This window comes from Lampris incognitus, chromosome 12 (genome assembly GCF_029633865.1).
Source record: "Lampris incognitus isolate fLamInc1 chromosome 12, fLamInc1.hap2, whole genome shotgun sequence".
NCBI classification, from domain to species: domain Eukaryota; kingdom Metazoa; phylum Chordata; class Actinopteri; order Lampriformes; family Lampridae; genus Lampris; species Lampris incognitus.
Genome location: NC_079222.1, coordinates 32,272,330 through 32,298,984, shown reverse-complemented (window position 1 = coordinate 32,298,984; position 26,655 = coordinate 32,272,330). Strand labels below are relative to the sequence as shown.

Genomic DNA, 26,655 nt, shown 5'->3' with positions numbered 1-26,655 from the left:
GGTATTCTGCCACCTGCTGGATTGAATATGCAACTTGTTGTCAGCCTGAACACGTTCATTTGGGTGCTTACATTAAGATTCAAATGGCATAAGAGGGTACAAAAATACTTGTTGTGTACTCGATGTGTTCATTGCTCTTACTCTAAATCGAACGGTGCTTGTTTTTGAGTGTGCTCAGAAGTTGTGTGTTGTTGCTGTTGTGTGTTAAAGACTGTCTCAATCTGTGTGTCTCCTAGATGTTCATCATTGACCAGGCAGAGGGTGATCACTGTTCCCTGAGAGAATTCACTGTCACTGGGTCCACATACGCCCCTGTTGGAGAAGTGTGGGTATTCAGTCTTCTGCATCTGAAATGATTGCATATATTGTTAGAGAGGTTCATTTAGTGCTACAGTGAAGACATTTTTTCTGAAGGTAGAATCTGCAGTAGTGTGAAATAGTGCCCTCTAAGGTATTTTAATGGTGTTTGCAAAAAAATACATTGTTTTTTTGGGGGGGAATTTTTTTCTCCCTTTTTCTCCCCAATTGTATCTTGCCAATTACCCAATTCTTCCGAGCCTTCCCGGTCGCTGCTCCACCCCCTCTGCCGATCCAGGGAGGGCTGCAGACTACCACATGCCTCCTCCAATGAATGTGGAGTCGCCAGCTGCTTCTTTTCACCTGACAGTGAGAAGTTTCGCCAGAGGGACGTAGTGCATGGGAGGATCACGCTATTCTCCCCAGTTCCCCCTCCCCCACGAATAGGTGTCCTGACCGACCAGAGGAGGCGCTACTGCAGTGGCCAGGACACATACCCACATCCGGCTTCCCACTTGCAGACACGGCCAATTGTGTCTGCAGGGACGCCTGACCAAGTCGCAGGTAACACAGGGATTCAATCTCGGATCCCCGTGTTGGCAGGCAGCAGAATACACCGCTACGCTACCCAGACACCCGTAAAAACATCTTTTGTTGTTCATTGGAACCACTGGTTGGAACTCGCTCTCCACCGTGCTGCCCCCCTCAACAGCTCTCAGTGCACCTCCCCTCAAAAGCCAGTTATTTCCAGAAACTTTCGTGGTTGAGAGCAGTCCCAAGCTCATGCTTTCCAGGTGTAAATACTTTTTTGTCTGCCATTGTGAAAAGTGTCCTTCCGGACTCTCACAGCTTGTCCCAGATTCCCACTTCACTCAAAGACTCTTGCCCAGAAATTGACTGAAGCAAAAACATTTTTTTTTTAACTAAGTGGGGTTCATTTTGCTCGAGGCTGTTGTTTCATGCTGTTGTAGTGTTTACCTTTAAAAGGATATTCTGTTTAGGCCACTGGTCCGCCACCATATGCCATGGAGGGCTAGGAGCTGGACCCGACTGGGGACTTCACTGTTTAGCACACCTTTAACCAGAGAGGAGGACTAAACAGTGAACTCACCTGTTGGGGCATCTTGCTGGAGTGAAAACCTGCATACTCTCCCCCACAGTGATGCTATGGGTCTGCTTGTGTGCCTTGTTTAGATTTCATGATGGTAAACCGGTGAAATGTTCCCAGTATGATGCCTTGGTGGAGCTGGCCTCCATCTGTGCTCTCTGTAATGATTCTTCTTTGGACTACAATGAGGTTGGTAGCGTCCCATTATTGTTTGAGTACTACATGCTGATACCACCTGAAATGCAGAGTTTCTGATTACAGCTTCTTACCCGTTTTGTGGGGTTGTCCAATAGACACCCAAACTGCTGTCTAACATTTCTCCCATTGTGATGTCTTTCTCTAGACCAAAGGTGTGTATGAGAAGGTGGGTGAGGCCACAGAGACGGCTCTCACCTGCCTCGTGGAGAAGATGAACGTGTTCGACACCGATGTTCATGGCCTGTCCAAGATTGAAAGAGCTAACGCCTGTAACTCTGTATGTAACCTCTCGATACCTCAAACTGAATGGCTTGCAATGCAAACACTACAGTATACGTCTTCAAACATCTTTACATTTCTATTTCCATACATTTCCAGTAGAGACTACTACTACCACTTTTGGCTGCTCCTGGTAGAGAAAATAATGTAATACTTATTGTTCTTGTATTATGTGCATATGACAGGTGATTAAGCAGCTGATGAAGAAGGAGTTTACTCTGGAATTTTCCAGGGACAGGAAGTCCATGTCTGTGTACTGCACCCCTAACAAGGCCCGCTCTTCAATTGGCAAGATGTTTGTCAAGGTGAGATGTAGCATATTGAAGACTGGGGTCTTACGTTAATGTAGGAATTTTGAAGAGTGAGACAGTTAATAGGCTACCTGACTACAATTTGGAATTGAAGATACGGGGACCGTCTCCTTCATAGAGAACTATATATCACTCTGGCCTGTATAGTCAACCTGGTAACCTGACATTTATGAGTTCTCTAGTCAGTGATCGCTTCACTCTTAAATCAAGTCAAAGACACAAATACACGAGCCATGACTATCTAGACGAGTAATTTGGGCAGCATGGTGGCGCAGTGGTTAGCGCTGTTGCCTCACAGCAAGAAGGTCCTGGGTTCGAACCCTGGGGTTCTGTGTGGAGCGTGCATGTTCTCCCCGTGTCTGCAGTGGGTTTTCTCCGGGTGCTCCGGTTTTCCCCCACCATCAGAAAGACATGCATGTTAGGGTTAATACTCCTGTCTGTGCCGAGGAGTGACCGAGGCATGGCAAGACGAACTGGAGTTGGTCCATGGGCGCTGCATGGCGGCTGCACGGCGGCTGCCCACTGCTCCTAGCTACACAGCTGGGATGGGGTAAACGGAGTGTAATTTCCCTACGGGGATCAATAGTGTATTTCAAAATAAAAAATTTGTTAACTAAATACAAACAATGGACAAATTATTAAATGGAAATAAATAGAAGAAATAAGAATAAGAAATGAGAAATAGGGAAATGACTGGATTAATATAACAGGGTGGGGAGATGGATGAACAAGATTTTATGGATGAGATAATAGGAATATAAGACTAATGATATGACCCACAAGATTAATAATAACTTGCGAGTGGTAATAGCACTGTTTGAGTTATTATTATTACTAAGAGAGAGCTGAAATAGACCCAGTGGTGTATCCTAGCTGTCACACAATGCCAGATCACATTCAGACCAGCATAGTGTTTACCGCTACTGTGGTGAGTACCGTCTGATGACAGCAGAGGGCGTTTGTCTGATCAGACAGTAAACTGAGGAAGTCTGGTGCAGTGGCGCTCCTAGTGGAGGTGGAATTACGTTCAGGGCCCTTGAATACAAAACAACTCCACTTGAGATGTCACGGCAGGCGGATGCTGAGGTCTTGAACAAGTCTCACGCCCAGCGCTTGTTCTGTAGATACTGCTCTGAGCCGAGGACAGATTGATGAGTGATCAGTACGAGAACCTGCTTCACGGTCCAGGCGATCCTTGCTGACTGAAGATGACTCGATCCAGTTCTTGATCAGTAGACTGTAGGGCCCACCTCAGCTGCAACAGCTGACAGAGTTTAGTGTGGCAGTTCACAACCTGAAAAACCCAGGCATGGTCTATGCATCGACTTTAATGATGGGTCTGGACGGATGTTTTTTGAGTCATCACATTTGCTCTACTTAAGTCTGTACGTTTGTGCTTGGTCCCTTTAATTTGCTTCTTGCAGCTATATAGTTTTTCTTTTACTCCTTATGAAACCTCTACTTCTATTTCCTTGCTCAAACCCTGCACTCTTTTGTCTGTATCTTGTCATAGGGTGCCCCAGAGGGCGTAATTGACAGGTGCACACACATCCGTGTTGGCAGTAGCAAAGTGCCCCTGACCCCCGGCATCAAGGAGAAGTTGATGTCGGTTATCCGGGAGTATGGAACGGGCAGGGACACCCTGCGATGTCTGGCACTGGCCACCAGGGACAACCCCATGAGCAAGGACGACCTGGTGCTGGAGGACTCTGCTCGTTTTTCTGAATACGAGGTGAGGACAGGTTCATGTTGTTGCATAACCTGCTTTTTAAAATCACTCACCTCCTATTTTATATTTCTTAAATTGTTGACCGCCATTTCTTTAATATGTGTTGTTGATATGTAATTTACGTAGCGATCTGGAGATCTCATTGGAGTAACCCACGTCATTGTGAACCCACCTCTAGCATTTGTCTTTATACCAGTTCTTAATCAATATTGCAGTCAGCAAATTTGTATTATCTATACTTATTTGAATCGATAAACCCTGGTGTATATTCCACATTTGCATTTTTCTCTTCATTTTTTTTGTCACCCAGACTGATTTGACATTTGTTGGCTGTGTGGGCATGCTGGACCCTCCGAGGGCAGAGGTTGCAGCTTCTATCAAACTGTGCCGTCTTGCTGGCATCAGAGTGATCATGATCACTGGAGACAACAAGGGTATGTGGACAATCGCAGGAGACCAGAGAGGATTCAAACGTCCACTTAGTATACATAAAACATCACATTAAATTATACGGCTTTAATCCTAAAATGAAATACTCTTAACAGCCTCTTTATAATTCCACAAGCACCAGGACATTAAGACAAACAGCACACTCACCATACTTACACACCTTACAGTAAGTCAGTAAGTGTTCAGAATTGCTGAATTATTTTCTCTATGAATCTCAGGCACGGCCGTGGCCATCTGCAGACGCATTGGGATTTTTGGAGAAGAAGATGACGTTTCCAGCATGGCTTTCACTGGCAGGGAGTTCGATGACCTGTCGCCCGCTGAGCAGAGAGAAGCTGTCGTTAAGGCCCGCTGCTTTGCCCGTGTTGAGCCTTCCCATAAATCCAAGATTGTTGAGTTCCTGCAGTCCTACGATGAGATAACTGCTATGGTGAGAAAAATACTCGGTTGTGTTAGGGCATGGTGATCTGTTGTGAACCGCTGGCCTGAATAGGGATGTGACAGTATGGAAACTTCATATAACAGTTATAGTGACCAATATTATCACGGTTTAGGCATGGGTTAAAACGGGGCTTCTCAAAGTCCAGACCTTGGTTGGCATCCGGACTGAATGGCAAGTCAACAGCAATCAATAAATAAAATGCTCTGACAAGAAAAATAAATAAATAAATAAACTAAGCCCGTCTAGTCATTTCATTCAGTCTGAAATGAAATGAAAGTCAGTAGGAGCAAGACAGAATACATATGCTGTACGAGAGGGAGGGAAGCTGAATGATGAGGATGCAAGGAGTAGCGGTGACAAGGGCGTATGAGTTTAAATACTTGGGGTCAACTGTCCAAAGTAACAGGGAGTGCAGAAGAGAGGTGAAGAAGAGGGTGCAGGCAGGGTGGAGTGGGTGGAGAAGAGTGTCAGGAGTGATTTGTGACAGAAGGGTACCAGCAAGAGTTAAAGGGAAGGTTTACAAGATGGTTGTGAGACCAGCTCTGTTGTATGGTTTGGTGACAGCGGCGCTGACGAAAAGGCAGGAGGTGGAGCTGGAGGTGGCAGAGTTGAAGATGCTAAGATTTTCACTGGGAGTGATGAAGGAGGACAGCATTAGGAAAAAGTACATTAGAGGGACAGCTCAGGTTGGACAGTTTGGAGACAAAGCAAGAGAGGCAAGATTGAGACGGTTTGGGCATGTGTGGAGGAGAGATGTTGGGTATATTGGGAGAAGGATGCTGAAGGTGGAGCTGCCAGGCGAGAGAGAAAGAGGAGGTTTATGGATGTGGTGAGGGAGGACATGTTGGTCCTGCTTTGTGTTCCTCTCAAATACCTGGAAAATTGAAAACACTGAAAACAGAAATAGCCAAATATTTCTGATTATTTTTGTCCCTGTTCTGTCTCTTTAGACGGGCGATGGAGTAAATGACGCCCCCGCTCTCAAGAAGGCCGAGATTGGGATTGCTATGGGCTCTGGCACAGCTGTGGCCAAGACAGCCTCTGAGATGGTGCTAGCAGATGATAACTTCTCCACCATCGTAGCTGCAGTGGAGGAGGGGAGAGCCATCTACAATAACATGAAACAGTTCATCAGATACCTCATCTCCTCTAATGTGGGAGAGGTTGTCTGGTAATGAAAATTGATTTCTTCATGTATACATATTTACATGTTTACACACCTTTTCTTTTTCCAATCTCCTTATGCAGACAGAATGCCTGCATGCTCCCGCTCATGCACCTAATTACTTGTTACTTTCTGATACACATACACTCTCACAATAACCCAGCTTCTCCTATGTGTAGTATCTTCTTGACTGCAGCACTGGGCTTCCCAGAAGCCTTGATCCCTGTCCAGCTGCTCTGGGTCAACTTGGTTACTGATGGTTTGCCTGCAACTGCATTGGGCTTCAACCCTCCGGATCTAGACATCATGAACAAGCCCCCACGCAATGCCCGTGAACCCCTCATCTCTGGATGGCTCTTTTTCAGATACCTGGCAATTGGATGTGAGTAGCTACAGAATTTGTTGGTACCCTTACAGCTCACTGAAATAAAGCTTCATTCCTCCTAAAAAGTGATGAAATTAAAAGCTATTTTTGCATGTATACTTGCATGCCTTTGGTATGTCGTAGAATAAAGAAAAGGAGCAGTGAAAAGAGATGAATTATTGCTTATTTGACAAAGATATTCTAAAATGGCCTGGAAACATTTACTGGTACCCATTAGAAAAGAAATAATTTGACTATAGTGATAGTTCAAACTAACTAGTTTCTTTAATTAGCATCACACGTCTCCAGTCTTGTACTCGGCCATTGAGCCTATTTAATTGGTGAAAAGTAGTGTGCTGTTTGGTATCATTGTGCACCACACTGAACATGGACCGAATAAAGCAAGTTAGTGGCACAGTGGTGCAGTGGTTAGCACGGTCGCCTCACAGCAGGAAGGTCCTGGGTTCGAGCCCCGGGGTAGTCCAACCTTGGGGGTCGTTCTCTGTGTGGAGTTTGCATGTTCTCCCCATATCTATGTGGGTTTCCTCCGGGTGATCCGGTTTTCTCCCACTGTCCAAAGACGTGTAGGTCAGGTGAATCAGCCGTAGTAAATTGTCCCTACGTGTGAATCTATGTGTGTGTGTGTCGGCCCTGTGATGGACTGGTGGCCTGTCCAGGGTGTCTCCCTGCCTGCCGCCCAATGACTGCTGGGTTAGGCTCCAGCATCCCCGCGACCCTGAGAGCAGGATAAGCAGTTTGGATAATGGCTGGACAAATGGAGTAAAGGCTACAAGACCATCTGTAAGCAGTTTGATGTTCCTGTGACAACAGTTGCAGATATTATTAAGATGTTTAAGGTCCATGGAACAGGAGTCAGCCTCCCTTGGCGCGGCCCCGAGAGGAAAATCGAACCCAGATTGAACAGAAGGATGGTGTGAATGATAGAAAAAAGGACCAAGGATAACTGCCAAAGAGATACAAGCTGAACTCCAAGGTGAAGGTTCATCGGTTACTGATCACACCATCCGTCGCTTTTTGAGCGAAAGTGGGCTCCATGGAAGAAGACCCAGGAGGACTCCACTTTTGAATGTAAAACATAAAAAACCCAGACTGGAGTTTGCTAACATGCATATTGACAAGCCACAATCCTTCTGGGAGAATGTCCTTGGGACAGACAAGTCACAACTAGAGCTTTTTGGCAAGTCACATCAGCTGTATGTTCACAGACGAAAAAAATTAAGCTGTTAAAGAAAAGAACACCATACTTACAGGGCAACACGGAGGAGGCTTGGTGATGTTTTGGGGCTGCTTTGCTCTGCCTGGCACAAGGTGCCTTGAGTCTGCAGGGCACAATGAAATCTCATGACTATCAAGGCATTCTGGAGCAAAACATACTGCCCAGTGTCAGAAAGTTCTGTCTCAGATGCAGGTCATGGGTCTTCCAACAGGATAATGACCCGAAACACACTGCTAAAAGCACCCATACGAACAAAACATTGGACTATTCTGAAATGGCCCTCTATGAGTCCTGATCTACATCTTATTGAACATGGATGGAAAGAGCCGAAACTTGCAGTCTGAAGAAGGCACCCACCAAACCTGAGACAACTGCAGCGGTTTGCTCAGGAAGAAACGTTGCACAAAAAAAACAGTTAACAGGCGCAGGAATCTCATTGAGAGCTACAGAAAAAATTTGATTGCCTCTAAAGGTTGTGCAACAACATATTAGGTTAAGGGCCCCATCATTTTTGTCCATACCATTTTCATTTGTTTTATTTACAATATTGGATAATAAAAAAATCAAAGCAAGGTCTGATTTCTATGAAATATGGAATAAACAATGGTGGATGCCAATTACTTTTGTCAGTTTCAAGTTATTGCAGAGAAATTTGTGCATTCTTTATTTTGTGGAGGGGCTCCGACAAATGTCCAGGCCATTTTAGTATATCTTTGTAGAATAAGCAATAATTCATCTCTTTTCACAGCTCCTTCACTTTATTCTATGACATACCAAAGGCATGCGAGTATATATGACAGATAGCTTCCATTTTATTTTATGTACTCCCCATTTTGTCTTGTCATCAAGTACTGGTCAAGAGTTAACCTGAGGGGCATCCGGGTGGCGTGGCGGTCTATTGCGTTGCCTACCAACACGGAGATTGCGGGTTTGAATCCCTGTGTTACCTCCAGCTTGGTCGGGCGTCCCTACACACATAATTGGCCATGTCTGCGGGTGGGAAGCCAGATGTGGGTATGTGTCCTGGTCGCTGCACTAGTGCCTCCTCTGGTTGGTTGGGGCGCCTGTTCAGGGGGGAGTGGTAACTATTCTCCCAGTGGTAACTGGGGGAATACCTGACAGTGAGGAGTTTGCTCCTCACTGTCAGGTAAAAAGAACCGACTGGTGACTGGTGACTCCACATGTATCGGAGGAGATGGGTGGTAGTCTGCAGCCCTCCCCGGATCGGCAGAGGGGGTGGAGCAGCGACCGGGACGGCTCGGAAGAGTGGGGTTATTGGCCGGATACAATTGGGAAGAAAAAAGGGGGGGAAATCCCCCCCCCCCCAAAATGGTTGGTAGTGACATGGCAGTGAGATTTATCTGAAGGTGATTGTCTGAGAGAGAGTGGCAATCTTTGTCGTCGTTCTTTGCCTTCAGGTTATGTAGGTGCTGCCACTGTTGGTGCTGCAGCCTGGTGGTTTGTTGCTGCTGATGATGGACCAAGGATCACCTTTTACCAGCTGGTAGGTACCACAGCTAATGAAGTGGCTTCTATCCATACACTTACTTGCTCTTTACTGTGAAAGAAGAAATTTACTCTATGTAGATATCAGTACGAAACCTGAATCAGTTCACTCTGCTGTTTTTTTTCTCCTCTTCCCCCAGAGTCACTTTCTGCAATGTGGCCCTGAAAATCCAGACTTCAAGGGTCTAGACTGTGGAGTGTTTGAATCACCCTACCCTATGACCATGGCTTTGTCTGTGCTGGTCACTATTGAGATGTGCAATGCCCTCAACAGGTGAGAGTACACAGTAGGAGTTTTATGGCCATAGCTTCCAATATAGAAAGTTGAATAAGCCAGGTTCCTTGTGAATATATGAGCATACGCTTGGGGCATTATCAGCAAAATGTATAAAATTATATATGTAAATGAAAGAATCATTGGACAGTCAAATGACCCATACACCTCGGTTTCATACACACCTACACTTTATTGCCATTTTACCAGTCGTACAATGGCAATTAGATAGGAAGCTCAACGGTTCATGTTATGCAATTTGTTTCACTGAGACTTGGGCAAATGGGTTGAACACTAATCGCACTTAAATGTTATTTTGCCATGAAAACGTTTTTTACATTATGTATTTTATGAAAGCACAAATAGTCATCTCCAAAATAATGTGTCATTACTGATGTTGACGTGTTACGTTAAAAATAACAAATCTAATATATGTTTGATTATGTCAGTGTTGTCCAGCCCTAACTGATATTTTGTATATTTTTCCAAAGAACCAGTCCCTGTTATAAAGCTTCTTTGTATAGAAATCACTGAGTGGAACACATATTTTAACATTATTTAGACTGTTTCTGGTTGATTTATTTGGTCCTATTTTCAGTATCAATAAAAAACTAATTATAGAGGTGGACAAAGAGGCTCTTAATGTTGCCTTAAGTATCAATACACATTTACCTTTTATTTTGCCTGACAGAGATCAGTGTTTTGACATTTATTTTATTTTTTTATTTTTTTTTAATAAAAACTGCTTTTTTAATGTTTTATAAAAATGGCTGCCATGCCAGTGGTGGTTGGAGTAAAGTGTGTGTGTTATGTCTTTCAGCGTGTCAGAGAACCAGTCGCTGCTGCGGATGCCTCCATGGGAGAACGTCTGGCTGCTGGGAGCCATCTGCCTATCCATGTCGCTTCACTTCCTCATCCTCTATGTGGAGCCTCTGCCCGTGAGCTTTTCTGACTTAATTTGTTTTTGTTTTTGATAGAAAATATTAGTACAAAAAAAAAAATAACAACGTCCGCGGCGGTGTAGCGGTCTAAGCATCGGCCTTGTGTCGATGCAGTTGCCCACTGGGGCCCGGTCTCGTCAGATCCGACTCTGGCCGGACTCGATGAAGCAGCAATAATTGGCAACGCTGTCTTCGGGAGGGGGCGGGGTCGGCTTGTGTTCGTCACATGAATGCGTCTCCGTGTGTGTGGGGAAAAAGCAGTGGTTCGGCCTGGATTTGCCTCGCCACTTCCATGACAAGGCGTCTCCTTTGAGACTGCCGGCCAGAGAGATGCAGTTGGCGAACGCATGTGGTACGAGGGTGGGTGTTTGAACTAAAATAGGGATCGATTGGCCACTAAATTGGAAGAAAAAGGGAAAAATCAGAAATAAATTATGGGGACAAAAAAAGTGTGTGTAACACACCGTCCTCACACGAGGAAGCAGCCAGCCGGCGAGAAGAGGGGGAGCCAGAGGGGTCAAATCGATGGCGTGTTGCTGTCAATTTGCAGTCTCTTGAAATAGCATTACGCGTTTGTCACTCATGCCCGCTTGATATTTGGGTGAAGGCGAGGGGGATGAATCCAGCGAACTCTTCTTCTTTTGCTTTTCGGCAGGCTAGACGTTGCTCCCTCCTGCTGGTAGACTTGAGTACTGCATGTGCAATTGAACTCGTCGGCGTCAGCAGCTGTTTTTGCGTAGTTTAGTGACAAATCGTACCAGCGTACTTTGATATCAAAATCCGTCCCTGCTATGCAAAATACGTACAGGTTGGCAGGTCTGCACATATAGCCATTTATCGACCGCCCTCTTCAAACATTAGCTTTTACGATAAATTCAAGAATATGTTACCTCAATGTATGGTATGGAAATATGATTTATGATCCACATATTTGATTTGGGCGGCGCAGTGGTTAGCGCGGTGGCCTTGCAGCAAGAAGGTCCTGGGTTTGAGCCCTGGGTAGTCCAATGTTTGGGGTGGTCCCGGGTCATCCTCTGTGTGGAGTTTGCATGTTCTCCCCATGTCTGTGTGGGTTTCCTCTGGGGGCTCCGGTTTCCTCCCACAGTCCAAAGACAAGTAGGTCAGGTGAATCGGCCGTACTAAATTGCCCCTAGGTGTGAATGTGTCGGCCCTGTGATGATCTGGGATCACAGTCCAGGGTGTCTCCCCGCCTTCTGCCCAATGACTGCTGGGATAGGGCCCGGCATTCCCCGTGACAAGCGGCTCGGATAATGGATTGATAGAAAACAAAAGTAATTTGAAAGTAAATCACGGTTTATGCTGCTGTATATGTAACTTTGTTGCCCTTAATATGCACCAAAATGGAGGACGAGGTCATTCTGTGAATGTAGAATCAGATCTAGCATGAGGGGAAATGCGGCACATTAAGACGTTTGCCTGTTTCACAGATCATCTTCCAGATTACACCGCTGAATTTGACCCAGTGGCTGATGGTGCTGAAGATTTCCCTGCCTGTGATCCTGCTGGACGAACTGCTCAAGTTCGCCGCTAGGAACTACCTAGAGCCTGGTAAAGAATTGGAGAAACCCGCCACCACTAAGGGCTGCTCCCTGTCTGCATGCACAGAGGGCATCTCCTGGCCTTTTGTGGCAATTTCCCTCCCCTTGGTGGCCTGGATCTACAGCACCGACACTAACCTGGCCGACATGTTCTGGTCCTGACTGACTTGAGCACACCCCTGACTCTTCCGTTTCCCCCTTTTCCCCTCCTGCCACCCCCCCCCACTTTTCCCTCCCCCTCCCTCTCCGCCTTCCTTTGTGTGCGCCTAGCTAGTTTGTGTGTGTGCGTGTGTATAGTTAGAGTGTGTGCTTGTGTATGCCAGCCGAGTGTGCACAAGAAGGACCAAGTGTAACATATAATAGGAAATGAATTAAAATGTATCATCGAGGAGTCATTTCATAAAAAAAAGACAAAACCATGACTGGACGAGGCTTTAAACGTGAGTGTAAGGCAGCCGTCACTCCCACAGCTGTGGACTTCCTGCTCTAAACAAAAAATACTGTCAGGCTTTGTTTTTATTACTGTCAAATATTGCTTTTTAATTATTTTGTAATTTTAATCGTTTGAGACTATTATTCATTCATTCATTCCACTGCAGTACAAACAGATCCTGTGTTTTTTTTAAGTTCCCCTCATGTGAATTTACCCATTTAGCAGCAGTCCAGTGACCTTACAAAGATTTAACACAATTTTATACAATTTTTTTTTTTGTTCATTGCTTTGTACATGTTTTGACCAGCATGGCCTCGAAGCAACACCTTAATGAATATTCTCATGTTAACATTGTGTTTTCATAATCAAACCCAACTTAAAACTCTTTCAGTAGTGCACAGACGGGCGTCTCGCGGCAGAGGATCGGAAAGGTTTGGGAGTGAACGTTTGAAAGCATCGGTGTGGAAAAAAAAATACCCTGAAAATGAAAACTGCATGTTCTGACAAAGCATGAACTGTATGTGTGTGTGTTTTATTTTTTATCATTTATAATTTAATTGTTTGCCCCCTCCCCCCTTCCCATATTAGTGTAAGATACCATGATGGATGTTTTTTTTCTACTAATATGATTTGAAAAGCCAGTTTTTCTGCACTGGGCAGAGCACAGCTACCTCAATACGATCAGTTTAGCTCATCTGGAGACGCTGTTCCCCACGGCTCCCCGCGGTCCACCACATCCAGCAGTTTATTCTCACCACGGCGGGACATCTGAGGTGTGCCCCTACTCGCTTGTGCAGAAAACGTACGAACAACATCGCCGCTCCCCCTAAACCTCCTCATGCTTGTGTGATCCTGTTGAACTGATTTTAGCCGTCGATTAACTTTATTTGTGTTGTGTTTGTGAGACGGGACGGCGTAGGGATAAAGGGTGACGACGATGGGGTTTTGATTCAAAGGAGAGTAATACTGCTAATGCTTCCGAGTACTCCGAACATTTAACACTTATTGCAACTGAGACCCCCCCTCCCCCTCCCCCCCAAATGTTTTTTTTTTCCACTTCCAGGAAAAATACATTCATGAAGCCTTTGAATCAAAGTGTTTCTGTCTTTATTTAACAGGACTGCAACAAGCCGGGTTGCACAAAACTCGTTTATATGCCTTTTATTGTCTTCTGTGTTTTATGGATGTGCATATAATACTTGAAATACAAGACGGTGTACAGAGTCTGATGACTGCTTCCTGTTTACTTGGTACAACACGGCTTGCAGGGGCTGTTATTTATAATACAGAACAAACGGATCCGGTGTATTTTTTTGACCCCCTTCGTGGGTTTCGGTGTATAGAGATCTGGCCGTTTGTACCCGGGAGTATCATACCGTGTAGTATAGTAATCGCTGCATCAGAGTCTGTACAGTCACCACGCTGATCTTAAACCGCTTTTAACCGGCGTTTTGTACCTGAGAAGCCATGTGTGGGGGGATAACGCCACAGGGTAAAGCATGTTGTGTTGTTTTTTCTTGTTTGGGTTTGTTTTCCTTGTTGTTGGGTTGAAGCTTGAGCTTGTTCACATTGTTGTACTCACAGCTGTGTGCTTTCTCCTTCAATGCCTACCATTGGCTCCCTTGTCACTCGAGTGAGTATCCCTTTGCCTTCACACGCCACAAAACACAAGTGCACAATGTGACTCGAGAGGGGGAAGAGGTCGTGTCTCTCACTTCATTAGCGATGGGGAAACTCGCTGCACCTTTGTCACTGGGTTTCCAAAGTCAGATTATGAAAGATTGACAGCCCCCCCTTTTTTTTTCTCCTCCAATTGTATCCAGCCAATAACCCTACTCTTCTGAGCTGTCCCGGTCGCTGCTCTGCCCCCCTCTGCCGATCCGGGGAGGGCTGCAGACTACCACATGCCTCCTCCGATACATGTGGAGTCGCCGGCCGCTTCTTTTCACCTGACAGTGAGGAGTTTCACCAGGGGGACGTAGCGCGTGTTGGTAGGCAACGGAATTGAACGCTATGCCACCCGGACGCCCCAAGATTGACAGTTTTGACTTCAGTTTTGGTGGCGCAGTGGTTAACGCGGTCGCCTCACAGCAAGAAGGCCCCGAGTTCGAATCCCCGGGGTTGGCCAACCTTGGGGGTCGTCCTCTGTGTGGAGTTTGCGTGTTCTCCCCCGTGTCTGCGTGGGTTTCCTCCAGGTGCTCCGGTTTCCTCCCACAGTCCAAAGACATGTAGGTCAGGTGAATCGGCCGTACGAAATTGTCCCTAGGTGTGACTGTGTCGACCCTGTGATGGCCTGGCGGCCTGTCCAGGGTGTCTCCCCACATGCCGCCCAATGACTGCTGGGATCGGCTCCAGCAGCCCGCGACCCGAATTCGGATAAGTGGCTTGGACAACGGATGGCTGGATGACAGTTTTGAGTTGTCTCTGATGTGATGATGTTGCCACTGCAAGATAACAGTAAAGCATCACGTCATCCGTCAAAGTTGAACTTGGTCTAACGATTGGTTGCCCATCGACTCTCTTCAGGAAACACTTGATTTGCTGGGTTGACTGGCACCCTGACCGTACGGCGCGCTACCTGATGCTCAATTTATCAACGTTAAACCAAGAAAACATGGATTATAGCAGCGCGGGTTCGATCACCACCGCTTATGTCGGGGACTCGAATACAAGAATAAGCAAAACCGGCCTAAATTTTGAAATCAGTATTCACATGCTAGCACTGCTCCTTTTCACCCTCTTGACACACCTGCTTATATAGTCTCACCATCATTAAAATGGGTTTTAAGGCAAGAAATGAAAAGTCATTTGTTTTACAATACAGCAAGTACGTGACATTTTTTTTAAGTGCTAATATTTTGTTCTAATTTTGCCCCTCTAGGTTGGCTCTCGTAAAAGACTCGCATTTTCTGCAGTTAAGAGTAGGTGCAGAGGCTGGCATTGTCCCACCATCTAGTATGTGTGCCCTCTGTAACCTCGTAGCACGTCACATCCCCAAGGCACCGCGGCAATGTAAGCACCCTCTGCAGACGAAGGGACGGGTTTTAAGGTGTTTTAACTGCAAAATGGGAAAAAAAAAGAACCAAATAAAGTTGACTTGTGCCAGAATGTGCACATGCAAACGTCATCCCGTCTGTAAATTGATGCCAACTATTCCAGTTTTGTGTGCAGGGAAGTCTGCGGTATCCTTGTAATTCCTTCCTAGCATGAAGAACTTGTCTCCGAGCTTTTGTCACCCATGATCACTGTGGTCATTTTTCATGTCGAAGTACAACAGTCACGCATGCACTTAAGCTGTAAGTAGGCTTGGCAGATTCATATTTATAGATTATAATATTGTATAATGCTCCATTACATGACGGATGGTTTTACAGGAGAAAAAGATAAAATATATTGGATAATCACTGTTTTTATTATAATGCTTTGGGGGATTTGCACAATGTTGTACTTGGAAGAAAAGAAAAAAAAAGTAGTTATGTTTAGGACTTGACTGGTCTGCTTCTTGAGTTTGAACGTTTGTCAATTTATTTACTTGCAAGTGGATTTAGGCCTTCGCAAACAGGATATCGGACTGACACTTGGCTCCATCGGTGTCTTGCAATACAACAGTGTTATACTGTACTGTGTTCTCTGCATCACCAACTTCACCAACATAACCTGCAGTTAAACTGTGATGAGGTGGGGGGGGGGGTACAGTGCCCCTCCCCCCCAGTCTGTGGAAGAACAATGTTATGCATATGTAAAATGACGATCATTGTGTGTGCCAATGATGATTGTACTTGCATTACTGAGATTGTGGTTTCAGGTAAATAAACAAAACAAAAACATGCTGACCTTTGTTTCAGTATTTTACTTGCTGCAGACATTAGTCTTGATACTTACAGGCTGCTGACTCGATTTAGGCAGGAGTGCACAAAGTCGTGGTAGTCTAGACAAGAGGATACCAAAATGTGTTATTGGGGCTAAAGACTTTTTTTTAAATCTGTCTCAAATTCCTAAATCACCGTGACACATCAAGGATTTAAGATCTGAACATCATTCTTTTGAGACGAGCAGGACTGCCGAGGTCTTAAATGTGAGGGTTTGACTCCCAAGCAGCGTCCGACACCAACAGCGCATGCGCAGATGCAGGTTGGCGTTTTAAACTTCGGTTATGATGACGTCTAAAATTACACCACGTGTCAAAGGAGCTGGCGCATCTGTACGTGTAGACTTTAACGTCAGCCAGTCAGTTTGCTGATATCGCCTCCATTTTCATCTACGTTTGATTCGCTGTACGTTATGAGAGTTAAAAATGGCGTTTCCGGTCGGGGGGGGACAGCCCATAGCAACGGGGAGCCCATAGCAACGTAAACAAACAGCCCGGTTGCAAGGGGCCATTGAAAACAGCGGCGTGCTTGTTCAGAAATAACGCGTGCCTTAACTGACCAATGAGAAGGGAGTCATCAACAAAGCCGCATAATAAAGTAAGCTAATTAAACACACGTGTTGATTGTCAGTTGTGTTTAGGACTTGACTGGTCTGCTTCTTGGGTTTGAAGGTTTTTGTCACGAGCTTAGGCCAATCGTTGATTTATTTAATTGCAAGTGGATTCAGGGTCTTCACAGTCAGGATACTGGACTGACACTTGGACCACCCCCTCTGCCGACCCGGGGAGGGCTGCAGACTACCACATGCCTCCTCCTCCTCCGATACACATGGAGTAGCCAGCTGTTTCTTTTCACCCGACAGTGAGGAGTTTCGCCAGGGGGACGTAGCGGTGTGGGAGGGTCACGCTATTCCCCCCCAGTTCCCTCTCCTCCCTGAACAGGCGCCCCGACCGACCAGAGGAGGCGCTAGTGCAGCGACCAGGATACATATCCTTATCCGGCTTCCCACCCGCAGAGACGGCCAATTGTGTGTGTGTGTAGGGACGCCCGACCAATCTGGAGGCAACACGGGGATTCGAACCGGCGATCCCTGTGTTGGTAGGCAAACTAAAATGTGAAGTATTTTGAGTCTGTAATGTGACGAAGGGAAACCCTCTGGGTATCAAGGGGCGTGTTCTGCTTCCAATGTCCAAGGTTGGAATTTCCCAGTTGAAATTTCCGATATCCGGTCTCCAAGCGTTCCAGGTGCACACGTGACGCCAAACGTCAACAAAAACATGGCTGACCGTGACCAGCCGGTGTGCGTGTGTGTTTTTTGGCAAATGAACGGTCACCAGTGCAGCCTCCTTGCATGTACATAAATGAAAGAGAGGAATAACTGGTGCAGAGACGATAACTTCAGACATTATGTACCGTAACCGCCTGATGTATTTTGCTGACATATTTTGACATCAATTTATACACGCAGAAGAGGTTTTACTTCATGTTAGTATGTGTCACTTGAATTAAATACCGGCAAATATACTTTACATTGCGTTTTAGTTGATAGTGTAACCGGTTATTTTCTTGCCGGGTGCGGGATTCGATACGGGGTGTACTGCACCACAAGGCGACATCACTAACCGCTCGGCTAAAAGGCTAGAGCCGTTAGCTAGGGGCTGACGTGTCTTATTAGTAGTTTACACTAGTTTACCATTTACACCGTGCGCCTCCGTGGGTGCCGCCATTGTTGTGTGACGTCAGACAGCTACTTCTCCATGACGTCGGGGTAGATGGATTCGCCCCGAGTTGGCAAGCAGGGACTCCGACTTCGAGGGGCGTTCCGTCGTTCTTTTTCCAGTCACAGCCAGTTGACTGTGTTACTTCGGTGGCAGTTTACCCTTTGGCGCCATCTCCTGGCGACCGGTAATTCACAGCAACACGGTTTTTTTTTTTTATTCACAGCAACACGTTCGCGAATCTGTCGTTGTTTAATGACGTCATCCGTAAGAGTCCTTTATTGTTTCAGGTCGGAAAGCATGCTGCTCTTTACAGCTTCTTCGACTTTTAACTGGTCTTTGAAGGCATCGTTGTTTTACCCTTCTCCACCTGGCTTCAGTAGAGAGGGAGATCTGGAGCCCTCTTAGTATCAGCGTGGTCATTCTGGAGAGGAGTTTAATCTGACTGTCCTCTCCAGCGAGGCGCTGGAGGTAGGGGCAGGACAGGAGAAGGGGGGTCTGGGGGGGGGTCTGTGTCACACCTGGCATTAAAATGCGTCCTGGGTGATCCGATCACAAGTGGACAGCTCTAAATACAGGTCTGAACGCACGCAGTGCGTCCTCAGAGCCAATCACTTGACGCATATGTAGCGCTGTATGAACCCAAACGTGTCCCCGTCCACACTGAAGGACCATCTAGCTGTCAGCGATAGTGGATGTACCTGGTCATGTGACCACGGGATTTCTGAGGGACGGATGTCAATCTCACTACCAATTTTGTGAAAGGCAAAAAAAAAAGCGAGTTTATGTTTTATGTTTTTCTGAACGAGGCTTTTGGCCATCTGTTGTTTCCAGATCCCTCCTTTCGGTTCGCTCGTGTTGTCCTCCAGCGGTGTGTGTGTCACGCCGAGGCAGGGATGGAGGACCCGAACGCGTGACTCAGAGACTGACTGGGCCGGAACAACGTTTTAATTAGACAAATGGATTTACAGACCGCGGGGGACAGACGCTACAGACAGCAGAGGAGGCCCGGAACGGGACGTGGCGCATCCGGCGACCAAGAGTCAATACGTGTGTGTGTGTGTGTGTGTGTGTGTGTGTGTCCGACCAGGAGCCAGGGCAACCAGGGGGGGTTATATACTGTAACGTGCATGGATAAGTAGACACGTTGGCCGCTGGCTGACGGGTCGGACCCTTTAGGCGACTGGTTAACGTTGTCGCTTGCGGAGTGGGAGACACGGGTTCGCGTCCCGGCTGTGGCGACGGTTCCTGGGGCTGCCCCCTTAATTCGCTACAATACGTAGGGGAGCCAATCAGGGAGATTGAGCACAGGTGCGCAGGGCAGGGGCAGAACAGCCAGATGAAGAAAGGGGAACAGGTGGGTGAAGCAGGGGCAATCAGGCAAATGGGGCGCAGGTGGACTGAAACGCCAAACAGGGGATGGGGAACAGGCGAGCCTCGCTGATCCAGATCGCACTGCCATGACAGTGTGTTGTGTGTGACTCACACAAGGGTCAGAACCTCAAATCATAATCACTGCATTACATAATCCCTTAATGACAATACAAGTAATAATAGAAATCATAATAATGGGAAGGACAAAATCACGTTATTTGCATACTGAGCGGGAACCAATCACAAGCTGCCACTTGAGACGTATTTGAGCCATAATGTAATGCCAGGTATGAATCTCACCTGATCTAGACACAAACTAGATATCTGGACTCAAAATACCAGGTGTGCACAGGCCCAGTGGACGAGGTAGACTTCTTCAAAAAATGATAGTCTGTGTACTTTTTAAACATTTTTTTATAATATACCATAAAAAACCTCAACAATGCTCGGACTAGTGTCGCACATAGTTTGGATTCAGCCACTTGAAGATAATCTCACATGAATGTCCTATTTTTTTTTTAAGAATTTGGATGAGGAGGTAGGCCCTTGGTTTCATTAATGGGCCATTTGTGGCGGAAATCTTCCAGTCCATGTGACGTAGAGCGCTCCGTGGAGTGACGTCACCGAACATAGACAAAAACAAAAAGAGTTTGTGGCAAAAAAAGGAGGTGAAACAAGGAGAATCCTGCCCTTGGATGCGGCCTTTTGATTTTCTCAGAAATTACAGGTTAAATGGACACGATGCTCTAAATCCATATTGATAAGAATAACAGTTGGGAGATAAGCCTGTAGCTGTTGGTATTCAAAGGATTTTTTAAAATTATTATTATCCATCCATTCATCCATTATCCAAACCGCTTATCCTGCTCTCAGGGTCAAGGGGATGCTGGAGCCTATCCCAGCAGCCTTTTATTATTATTATTATTATTATTATTGCCTAAACCACTGCCTGGATGTCAAAAACTACTTAACAGACAAGTATCGTGAAACATTAAATACTGGAAGCTAATTGTTTTCAGCATGTCTTATAACCCATTAATCGAGGGACGCATGTGGTGGAAACACGTGAGAGAAGTTAAACATTGGTTCAGTCTTCTACCTCGTACCGGTTTTCTCTCCATATTTGCTCATCCCTTTCTCTTATCCTCCTCTGTCACTCATTGATAAAATGACAGTCGTTTCATTGACTCCCCAGGAGCACGAAACGTCATCGTCCTCCGCTGCCACGAGTCACAACAGTGAACCACTGGGTGGCAGTATTGAGTTGTATAAGCCAAAAGGTGACATCACACTTGTCCGGTAGGTAAGCGATAGTGAGTTTACGGTCTCGAGACATTTGAGAGATTACGTTAAATCACTATTAGCAGGTTTGTGCAAACCAGCCCACTTAAAATGTTCTTAATTTATCATATTTATTAACATTATTATTGTTATTATTGTTATTGTTTTTGCTAGTAGTAGTCGCAATAGTAGCACTAGTATATGGTGGTGATGAAAGTAGGAATACTAGTAGTGGTGATTGTTATCACTATATGTATATATTAGTTTAATTAGCTCTCCATCGCCATCTCTCTCCCTCTCTCTCTCTGTATGTGTGTGTGTGTGTGTGTGTGTCGGTGAACAATTATCTATAATTGGGGAAAGACAATTTGCAAGCTGTATTTTTTTCATGCATCTGTCCCCTACGTAAACAAATAAGAAAAAAAAAAACAACAACAACAAAGAGGAGATCACATTTTTAGACGCTCGTATTATATAACGACTCCAGCCCCAAGGAGTCAAACCCGACGACAAACTCCGCACGACGGACGAGCAGCCCAGGTGAGAGCCGAGCGCGTCTCTTGCGCTCTGTCTCTTTAAAGCGGCGCGAGCGCCTGTCAATCATCTTCGGTTTGGCCCCGCCCCTTCTCGCAGCGCCAGTGTGGGACCGAGATGGAAATGTACGCCGCACCATCACAGGCGAGGAAACGAGGCGAGTCTGGATAAAACCTTTACCCCGGGACGGCACCGCGGGGGGGGGAGGGCAAAACATGGGATAATAAGGTGGAATACGCAGCAGTCTCTCCTGGATTTCGTCAAGCAGCGGGGGGGGACCACGAGTCTTTGTCGGCGGACCTCATGTTGTCGTCGTCTGTGGTCTTCTTCTGCTTCTTTTCTTCTTCTTCCAGTTTTCCTTCCTCGTAGGCTGCTGGTGCGAAGGGGGTCCGGCGGCGAGCGAAACCAGTGCGCGTCCTCGTATGAATGAACTGCGGACAGACAGCGAATCGGGCCCCGCTTATTGGTGCGATCATTGATATTTAGTGTAATTCATTGAGGAGCTCGTTTGCCACCCCCCCCCACACCCCCCCAGCCTTTACCAGAAAGCAAGACCGCTCGTTACAGAGAAGACAGATGCTGTCATTGTGTCGAGGCTGAGATTTTTTTTTTAAATTTTTCTCATTCAGACTCTGTAAGTGGGTTTTCCTTGAAATAATGCATGAGAAAGTCGAGCCCTATGTCATCTCGTTTGCAGTGTACCGGGCATTCCCTGCTCTCTATCGAAATGGGCAATAGCATTATTATTTTTTTTTTGCCTTTCACACAGACGGCATTGTTACCCACTGACCGTACCATGCCAGTTGTCCAGAGACTGCCAGTGAACAGAATGTCTACATCATATTGCTGGTGTCATCTGTAGTGGTTTGTCTTTGTTGTTGGTATACATTTTGTCTCCTGTCTGTGGGGACCTACTGCCTACTATTTGAGACCTGACGTTTTAACCCCTGCCGTTATCTGCGATAGAGCTGCGCCTTGGACGAATACGTTGACAATGGTCGAACCGGTGGGGTTTATCGAAGCGTGGAAAGCGCAGTTCCCCGAATCGGAACCCCCCAAAATGGAGCTGCGGTCCGTGGGAGGCATTGAACAGGAGCTGGAGAAATGCAAAGCCTCGATCAGACGGTTGGAGCAGGAGGTGAATAAGGAGCGCTTCCGCATGATCTACCTGCAGACTCTTCTTGCAAAGGAGAGGAAGAGCTATGACCGCCAGCGGTGGGGCTTCAGGAAGACACCGCTGAATGAAGGAGTGGACCCCGCCACCGTACAGGGGGCTGACTGCCAGTCACAGCAGCCACACATGCAGGAGAGTAGCGGTTGTGTTGGGGGTGGTGGAGAGAGAAGCCGCTTCCAGCTGGTCGGGGAAGCCAGCAGGTCCAAACCACGGCCTCCTCCGGCGAGGAAGTCGGCTTCCCATGGAGATGGCCTAGAGCTGCAGTCTGCGTTTGAAGTCCCTCAGCAGGCTGAGTCAACATCTTGTGACAACCTGGACGGGCTTTCACCCTCTAAACAGAGAGGCGGTATCTCCATATCCCCCCGCAGGCCAAGCCAGCCACCCCCAGACAAGGAGCTCCCTTGTGACCCCAAGGACAAAGTTGGCATGGGACTCGGGGTAGCGGCGCTCAGGTCTAACTTTGAGAGGATCAAACGGGCCAACTCTCACTCTGCAGGTGATGTAGCGAAGGGCCAGGAAAAACAGCAGCAACCCCCACCTCCATTTTACACCAACATGGAATTCCACCATGAGAGAGGTCTGGTTAGGGTCAATGACCGTGAAGTCTCTGACAAGATCAGCTCCCTTGGTAGCCAGGCTATGCAGATGGAGCGAAAGAGGTCCCTCCATTCCCTTCCAGGCAACCTGGCTACAGTGGCTGGGGAACTGCGTGCCAGGCCGGTCTATAGAGGACGATCCACTGAAAGCACCTGTGGTTATGACGCTGAGTATGAAGATGGAGACCCTAACCAACGGCACCCTGCCAGGGCCAACGGGGGTAAACCACCTCCCCCTCCTTGGCAACCCTCTGACTTCCAGGCCTACTCTAGTGTCTACATAGGTGGTGTGATGATGGGTGAAGGTGGTGGAGGGGAAGGCAGGGGAAGTGGTGTCGGTGGAAGTGGTGGCGTTACGATGAGAGATCACGGGGGAGGGGATGACCACCTCTTGACATGGCCACGCCGCTCCTACTCCCCAGGGAGCTTTGAGGATGTAGGGGGAGGTGGTGGCTACACTCCAGACTGCAGCTCCAATGAGAACCTGACATCCAGTGAGGAGGACTTCTCTTCGGGCCAGTCCAGCCACGTGTCCCCAAGCCCCACCACAGCCTTCCGGCGGCCCTTCAGGGAGAAGAGCCGCTCACCATCCCAGAACTCCCAGAACTCCCAGCACTCTTTTGACAGCAGCAGCCCTCCGACACCACAGTCCCAGAAGCGCCACCATCGGCAGCAGGGTGGCCATGTGGTCATGTCTGAAGCCACCATTGTCAGCGTTCGCAAGACTGGTCAAATCTGGCCTCCTGCTTCTCACCATGACCCCACATCCCACGGAAGAGCGTCCCACGACAACAGCTTCCATGGAGACCACCTGGGTGAGTGAAGGCCCGCTTCTTCAATCTAATCTAAATTAGTCAAATTTAAACATGGTTTGTGTGATATTATTTCTCTGTCTCTTTGTTTCCGGTGTAGGCCATGTGGTTTTTGTGGTCCTACTCTGGACTCTGGGGTGTGTGCTTACTTGAGTGTAGCATGTGTGTGTGTGTGTGTGCACTACTATATATTTTCGTATGTGTTCATAATTGAATGAGTGACAACGGCACTATTCACACACAGTGTTTACGCATGTCATCTTGTCTATTTGTGTAACTATGAGTGGTTGCACGGGTTCTGTACACCTGACTGTGTGCCTTTTGGATGACCTTGTGTGGGCGAGGACTCCATGTCTTCTCTTTTTCCTGGAATGTCAGTTGGATGAATAACAAATGTGGTCATTTCGAGTTGATATGGGAGGCTTAGCTTCTCTCGGATGTCTCCCAGGGTTTGGTGGTTTTCAAATCCAAATCAAAGGTGCTTGGGCTCTCCGCCCGCCTATCTCTGACCGAGGCAGACGGACCGTTTTGACTCAGACTCGGAGGCGAAACTGTTCCCTAGACGTTAATCTCCTTTCTCAATCTTCCGCCTTAGACACTGACAAAAGAGGGTAAAGACCCTTGCTGTGCCCTCGCGCCTCGTAAAATTAGCCGCTATCACTTCCCACTCGTTTGCAGCGTGAGCCAAATGATGTGGCCAGGTTATGTAGCCTACAGCTGAAGACATAGGCACCTTGCCTGACTAACTGGCTAGGAGGCCGAAGCAAAACAATCGTCAGCTATCTAGGAACACATCTAGAGGGCCTAGTTTACCTTGAATAAACATTCACTGTAAAGGGCTACCCTAGTACCTAAGTCATCCAAGTTGTATAGTTTTTAAAATATTTGGAAGTAAATTCTAGGATATAGAGGAATTTTTTATTTTTTGCAGCACTCCTCTCCTTTTTTTTAAGGGCCAAAACTGATAAAGTTGAACTCAAGACGCCATCCAAGAAAAACCATCAGGCTTCAGCTACTGTTTGTAAACAAGGAATTCCTGTGTCCTCAGCAGCGGGTAGGAAGCCAGCTGAAATTCCGTCCGTTTTACCGGACAGATGTTAGATGCGATGCCAGCAATTTACAACTAAGCGAACATCCCTGGCCCCTAAGAGCCATTAAGAATATCCTGGTTTTGGCTCGTCTGCAGCACAGACAGAAAGAGAGAGTCCCCGGTCAGCTAATTCCCCAGATGCTGTGTTTGGGATTATCCCTGCCCTGTCTGCGCTCTTTGTTTCAGCATCTTTTCCACAACAGTGAGCCCTGTAGGGAGTTAGGCCAGCAGTAAGAGATGGGATAGAGATGGTGTGTTGTGTGTGTGTGTGTGTGTGTGTGTGTGTGTGTGTGTGTGTGTGTGTGTGTGTGGAGGGTCAGATTTTGATGCATTTAGTGGGATAATCTGGAAGTTTAGTATAAGATTGGACGCCCCGCAGTGTTGTCTGGTCCCCCATTTGGGTTTGAGCTGTGAACCAAGAGTTGACAGTGAATATGATGGTGATGATGATGATGGTGGTGGTGGTGGTGTTGGTGGTGGTGGTGAGGATTGTGATTTTTTTTTGTGTGTGACAATTTCAAAGTCATTTTGAATCACAACCCAGAGTGTTGGAAGCTAGTCCAGGGAGTAATAATCGTGGGGGGGGGGGGGGTTGGGAGTGTGTGTAGGGCTCGTTTTGGATGGGCGGCGGAGGGTAATTGTGAGCAGAACGGTGTGGTGTGAGCTGCAGTGACGAAGACTGAGGGAGGTAGAGGGCAAGTTGGGGGCTGTTGTTTCTCACTTGGCTGGTCAGAGATGCGGGGGCTGCAGAGAGGCACAGATGGGAAGAGCTCTGCTGTTGCGTAACAGATACACACACTTACCATAGAGACGCAAACAATTGCACTATGCTCATGCATTTACCTTGAGGCTATTCTACAACTCACAATAGGTGTGTGTGTGTGTGTGTGTGTGTGTGTGTGTTATGGCCCGGTGCTGAACCCGTGTAGTAGTATACAAATTGGGTCTTAGCTAGGGCCGCACAATTATGGCTAAGATGATGATCACGATAATTCTGCTCATCACTGCGATCAGTTATGGATCCCAATTATTGATCCATTTTGGGGAACAGATCTGCCTTTGCCATGATAATGTGGTACACAAACCTGTAAATAAATACACATTCAAATGTACAACTCCCATCTTCAAATCTAAATAGTAGTTTATTCACCTCCAGAGGGAATCATCGGCCCCCCCCCTGGCCACGATCGATCGGTTAATGGCGGGAGTCAATATCGAAATCGTGATTGATACGCGATTAATTGCACGGCCCCTCGTCTTTGCAGAGGGTTAGTCCTTCCTACGGCTGACCCGGATCTGTGGAGAAACCACACCATCTGGCCTCTGGCTTTTGTCTCGTTCTGTCTTGCTGTTTTCCTCCCCCCCCCCCCCCCGGGGTCTCCTCGCTCCTTGTGTGTCTCGCTCTCTCTCTGGTCTGCCTTGATGGTTTCCTGATGGCATTTGTTCTCCATGTCAACAGCAGTAGTAATTGTTTCACGATGTGTTGCATGCGTCTTGGTCTTGGTCTTTGCGCGGAGATGAGCGTGGTGAAGCACACGAGGGTATTAGAGGTCTGAAGGGCCAGGCTTCGCTTGATGCAGACCTGTGAGGCGGGGCCTGCAAGCGTGCACGCTTTATTTGATCCCCCCCCCCCCCCCGTGCAGAGGAAACGGAAAAGCAATTTTGCACAATAATGGCGACTGTGTAGGGAGAAACATGGCCTATTGATTTTTACTCATCTGTTGTTGAAGATATTCAGTATGCCGCAAGAAAGGTAATTTAGCACAGCAACATTCATCAGACTTCTGTGTATTTTATTTTATTTTTCAGACCCCCCCTCCCCTCCCCTCCGCTCCCCCCTTTTCTCCCCAGTTGTATTGACCAGTTACCCTGTTTTCTGAGCCGTCCCGGTCGCTGCCCATCCGGGGAGGGCTG

General features: G+C 47.1%; 2 protein-coding genes across 3 annotated transcripts in view; both read left to right on the top strand.

Moving 5' to 3' along the window:
* LOC130122112 (sarcoplasmic/endoplasmic reticulum calcium ATPase 2) overlaps positions 1 to 16,121 on the top strand; it is a 61,285-nt gene extending 45,164 nt beyond the window's left edge. Inside the window, exons 11-24 of one of the 2 annotated variants that reach the window (XM_056291151.1) lie at positions 237 to 325; positions 1,492 to 1,594; positions 1,749 to 1,880; positions 2,068 to 2,187; positions 3,707 to 3,925; positions 4,233 to 4,356; positions 4,591 to 4,802; positions 5,765 to 5,985; positions 6,159 to 6,361; positions 8,999 to 9,084; positions 9,227 to 9,360; positions 10,181 to 10,298; positions 11,750 to 11,870; positions 15,175 to 16,121. In XM_056291151.1, coding sequence (XP_056147126.1) covers positions 237 to 325; positions 1,492 to 1,594; positions 1,749 to 1,880; positions 2,068 to 2,187; positions 3,707 to 3,925; positions 4,233 to 4,356; positions 4,591 to 4,802; positions 5,765 to 5,985; positions 6,159 to 6,361; positions 8,999 to 9,084; positions 9,227 to 9,360; positions 10,181 to 10,298; positions 11,750 to 11,870; positions 15,175 to 15,188 — 1,896 coding nt within the window. In that variant the 3' untranslated portion in view covers positions 15,189 to 16,121. Of the gene's footprint in view, positions 1 to 236; positions 326 to 1,491; positions 1,595 to 1,748; positions 1,881 to 2,067; positions 2,188 to 3,706; positions 3,926 to 4,232; positions 4,357 to 4,590; positions 4,803 to 5,764; positions 5,986 to 6,158; positions 6,362 to 8,998; positions 9,085 to 9,226; positions 9,361 to 10,180; positions 10,299 to 11,749 lie in introns of both variants that reach the window. The other variant, XM_056291150.1, reaches the window with a different exon arrangement.
* Positions 16,122 to 21,791: 5,670 nt separating this feature from the next.
* Positions 21,792 to 26,655, top strand: part of LOC130121617 (breakpoint cluster region protein-like) — a 90,885-nt gene continuing 86,021 nt past the window's right edge. The window contains exon 1 of the mRNA XM_056290459.1: positions 21,792 to 23,654. Within this exon, the coding sequence (XP_056146434.1) occupies positions 22,064 to 23,654 (1,591 nt within the window). The 5' untranslated portion in view covers positions 21,792 to 22,063. The remainder of the gene's footprint in view (positions 23,655 to 26,655) is intronic.